The sequence below is a fragment of the Sinohyriopsis cumingii genome, chromosome 11, assembly GCF_028554795.1.
Source record: "Sinohyriopsis cumingii isolate HCF-2022 chromosome 11, ASM2855479v2, whole genome shotgun sequence".
NCBI lineage: Eukaryota > Metazoa > Mollusca > Bivalvia > Unionida > Unionidae > Sinohyriopsis > Sinohyriopsis cumingii.
Genome location: NC_142971.1, coordinates 74,216,841 through 74,221,482, shown reverse-complemented (window position 1 = coordinate 74,221,482; position 4,642 = coordinate 74,216,841). Strand labels below are relative to the sequence as shown.

At 31.8% G+C, this 4,642-nt stretch overlaps 1 protein-coding gene across 1 annotated transcript; it reads right to left on the bottom strand.

Moving 5' to 3' along the window:
* Window positions 1-506: 506 nt before the first annotated feature.
* LOC149788748 (galectin-9-like) lies at window positions 507-4,541 on the bottom strand. The gene is made up of 5 exons (XM_089975766.1): window positions 4,528-4,541; window positions 3,222-3,292; window positions 2,557-2,639; window positions 1,612-1,816; window positions 507-1,162 (listed from the first exon to the last, which is right to left on the bottom strand). Exons 2-5 carry the CDS (start codon window positions 3,243-3,245, stop codon window positions 1,049-1,051), a joined length of 426 nt encoding a protein of 141 aa, XP_089831892.1. The 5' UTR covers window positions 3,246-3,292; window positions 4,528-4,541; the 3' UTR covers window positions 507-1,048.
* Between the last annotated feature and the right edge of the window lie 101 nt (window positions 4,542-4,642).

The following is a 4,642-nucleotide window of genomic DNA, read 5'->3' as shown; positions in this document are numbered from 1 at the left end:
TCAATTTATCAAACTTTTGCTCGAAGTATTACAATAAGCAACACCATACAGATAAGATCGAGATTTGCTATATTGTTAGAATAAATTACCCTGTTGAGACGAAATATAATCAGCTCATAAATATAGATAGGAAACATTGCTGAAAAAGTAAGTTTTTATTCCCTTCCTTTAAGTGGGAATATTATGAAACTCAATGTCTTTTCATTCAGTTGTGATTACCTTTTCAACTAACAGCTGAGTGAAAATACACTACTCGTGGTCCATACGTTACAACCGTTTAAGAAAATGTTATTATTTACTTTTCCCTTGGGGTCCTTGGAAGAGGGTGCAAAGTGTCAGATGTGCAGTAATTGAAGTTAGATTAATAACATTATTTCCACAAGATAGGTAATAGGCAAATGAGAGAAACATACATGAATGTAATGTTGAATAGAAAATGTAAATGGATAAACAGAGAGAAATACAAAATCCATAATTAGGGTTAAAATACAAAGTAAGTATGGAACAAACTGAAGAAACAAGCTTTAATTTTGCGATACAGATAGATTTTAATACAATAAAGAAAGCAAAACTACAATTATAGTCATAAAGTTTACAGCCAGTTTAGCTTCAAAGGATCATTTCTTCCATGACAAAGATAGGTAAATATGTTTTCATCTGCACTTTCAAACGTGTTTATTAACATGAGTAGCATAATTTGCAAGTTAAAATATTGCAACAGAGTGTTAACCTAGATTTTCGTACATCTCGAAGAGAAAAGTAAGGTAAAAGTCCTTGCTTTCATGAACTGTTGTTCATATAAATCATGTTCATTTTCCATTTTTCTTCATAATCTCAAAGATATAATCCACTCATGTATTGTTCGGCTTTGCACACATTCTTTGTCCTTTTCTTGATTTCAACATTCAAGCTAATATCTTTATCAAAGAAATATTATAGATAAAACTGTATTCAGTGAGCAAGATCTGATTAAAATAGAGAGATTAATACAGCGTGTTTGGTAAAACCTGCAAGTAGCGTGAAGGTAAATCAGCCATTATTTAGAGAATTACATGACTTGAACCTCTGCAAGGAACACATCACCCTCAACAGCAAGCGTATCCACAAATTGTATAGGTAACTGGTGAAGAAACCGAGTGATTTCTATACCATTTACCTCAACCTGCAAAAAATGACATTTTCAAATAGTTATTCAGGTACAATCCATTAAACACCTAGAACAGAGTTGTACTATCTAAAACACAAATTGGTATCCAAACAGATATATACACAATAACAACAAAACACGAACCTTTGATTTGACAAAAGACGGGATTGAAGCACAGAAACATATTAAAGCTCTAAAGTAATATTAAATGCAACTCTTCGTAAAAGTGTGCATTGTATGCTTGTGTATTGTACGATTACATAAATATTGTTTTTACTTCTTAGAAAATGATAGAGAAATATTTTTAAGTTAGTATAAACGATTATGTGATATTAAAGGTGATCGAAATTAAGTTTTCTCCAGTTTATGTAGGATGAAATTCTAACCATAATTAATACAATTTAGGAGAAGAGGTTGTTTGTTTATAAAGAAGAAATTTAGAATTTTGCAAACATGTATATTACCGTGAACATGTCGTTATCCACTAGGACCTCAATGGTGAACTGCTCTGTTTCAGAGAAAGGGAAGTTAGAAATTCTTTTTTCTGAACCCCATTCACCGTCCTTCTTGTAGTTGGTGTGGACAACATGCCTATCGAAACGGACATCAAAATGGAATGCGATATTTTCCGGAGAAGAAAGTTTCCCCTTTTGGAAATTAAAGGTGAACCTGAAAAATCAAATTTCAAAGGAAAACATTCCTCTTAGAAACAAAATTCATATAAGTGTCTTAAAAAAATATTACAGCTGAAATGTTAAAGTTCATGTAGATTTTAGGTTCGTTCAGTCCAGACGTCCATGCAAATCTCTTGCCCATTTTGTGCTGAACGCATTGTCGTCATATATATTGACAAATTTGTACTGTGTCTCCTTCATTATATTGTAAGGTATTTACCTCATTAGTCTTAGAGTTTGCCACTGTAGACTGAGAAAATGCAAAGATAAGCACGTAATACTTCACATCAACATAAGAAATATTTCAAAACGTTATGTTAAACTTTGTCACAACAGTAGTATTTGTAAATTGGTTGACGCTGTTTTAAGCTTCCCTCAGAATATTGGCATTGTTTATAACAGTAGAGTAATTTATTGTTTGCTGTCTGATGACACCATCTTATTTGTTTTTCAACGTTGTAGTATACATTTTCTATCGTTGTTTTAAAATAGACATCCAAAAGACATCTGAATAATAATGTCTCAAATCAGACATGATATTACTACCATTATGTTTTGTTTCTGCTAATTTAACTAGTGCAAGCTTTTTGTATAAATTTAATTTAGATCTTGGGACCTTTGGTAAATATATAACTTTTTAAATCAATCTCTTCATACGGTAAGTATCAAATGCTAATTGTTAATTGTTAGAATTGCTCCCAATATATTTGGGACTTTAGTCTGCTCTTCATCTACCTTTGGACTCCTGCGAGTGCTCGTGCTTTGATTATGAACTTTTTCTGGTCCGTCAGGTTCACGTCAATTTTGAAAGGAACTGGCTGTAATGATAAATCAAACACGTTTTGTGACAGGAGGTATAAAATACCTGGCATTGCGTACCGCGGTATATTCACTGATGTACTGTAAATTGTGATGTTCTTAAGATACGTTTCGATTCATGCTTCAATTATACCGCTAATTTTATTCGAAGTGCATATACCTGAATACCTAATCCTCCTAATTAGGACCACAAGTAAATTGACGTACATAATTACCTGTCTTTCTTCTGTTTTATACAAATTTAGCTATTCAGATTTTTAGAAACAGCCCTGTTAGCAGTCGGCTTTGTTTAACATTGATAATTGTGACTGCTTTTGTCGAATAAAAGAACGTACTCTAGACGGTCAATATCGCGTCAAGGGGAAGAACTTCTAGAAAACTCTAATTTGTGAATATGGTAATATGATTTATCTGCCATACAGAAAAAAGAAATGTTTTCATTAAATGATGCGCTTCGAAAAATAAAAATTATTTAATAGGTAATAAAGCTGGTTCATTGTAACAAAAGTTTGGAACGTGGTAAAGTGCTGTACACCCTTTCAAACGACCCTGTGTCTAACATTATATTGATTTTAACTTACCGGATCGATGTAGATCTTAGACATTTTCAGTGGATGGAATTCCTTTTGTCCTTTTAATGGTAAACAAGTCTCTAAAGAGAAATTAAACTGAAATATACTGAAAGAAATGTCATCTTTTTTCTTTTATGCCTCGTTCCGTTATTCGTCTTTTGTTGCATTTAAAATATGGCTCTAAACATTTGCAGATGTTCCCATTTATATATCAGTTGAACCAATAATTGAGGCCTTGAACAGACGAGACCTATTTTTTGTTCATATGAGGAATATATTGTTCTAATTCCTGATTACGTTTAACACTTTGCTCCAATCTATGTATGTAAATGAAGCGAGACACATCATATTTTGAAAGATTGTAATGTATTGCATATGTAACCGACATCCTTGGCTTCAAAATCGAAATGATGGGAAGCCTTGCATCAACTTGTGATGTATATTTATTGAAATATTATTAACTTTTTGCAACTAAAAAATATAAGTAGATCGAATTTTGGAGTCTTGTTTAAATGATAAATCTGACTTGATTGGCGAGAATTTTGATTTAATCTCGCTGAGGCACATTGCTTTAGTTAACGTTTGCAGCGGATGTCAATAATAATTGCATTCCTTAGATACGCTTCACATAGTGTAACGTAGTGAAACGTTTGTTTTCGCTTATGAAATGATAACAATGAAACATACAGTACAGATATGTGAGATAGAGATATACCACAACCACTGTGAGAATGAGTGCATGGCGTACTCGGCCGTTGACATAAATATGCGATCTGGATGGAATTGTTTGTACCCAAGTAGGTGAACACTATTTGATTGTATTATTATCAAATTACATTTTGTTATATGTGTAAATCATTTACATGCCTAGGAGCAATCAAAACTGTGATTGGCATGTGCCTCAGGATTCCTGTTCCAGTATTTAAGGTCATAGTTAGGAACGCAATTGTATTTAACGAAATTTTTTACAACTGAGAATTGAATACTCTTGCATAGAGAAAATGGATTCTACAATTTCTGTATTAATTACTAAAGAGAAAGAGATGAATATATATATATATATATATATATATATATATATATATATATATATATATATATATATATATATATATATATATATAACTGCCTGATTCAATTTAAAAGTTGCATTCAAAAACTATTATTGCAGAAACAATTAAGGTGTAAAAGAATGAACCCAATATACTTGCGATTTAAAATATATGATAATATTCTACATATATCATCAATGGTTCCAATATCTTATGGTAGTTTAAAGAAATAAAAATTCAAATATAACAAACAATCTACTCACCAAACTTGAGCCGTATTTAGCAACACTTTGCTCGTTTAATCGATGTTTCTCATTTATATACCTGTGGCTGCACAACACCCACTCAAATAGGTGGACGTGTACTTCTTTTGGAATG

Bases quoted from the DNA above. Each gene is read 5' to 3' on its own strand.
- LOC149788748 (XM_089975766.1), bottom strand. From the start codon at position 3,245: ATGTCTAAGATCTACATCGATCCG. The intron at 1,817-2,556 runs GTAGATGAAGAG...TTGATTTTTCAG, and splicing joins GCACTCGCAGGAGTCCAAAG to GTTCACCTTTAATTTCCAAA. The intron at 1,163-1,611 runs GTAATATACATG...CATTTTTTGCAG, and splicing joins TGGATAACGACATGTTCACG to GTTGAGGTAAATGGTATAGA.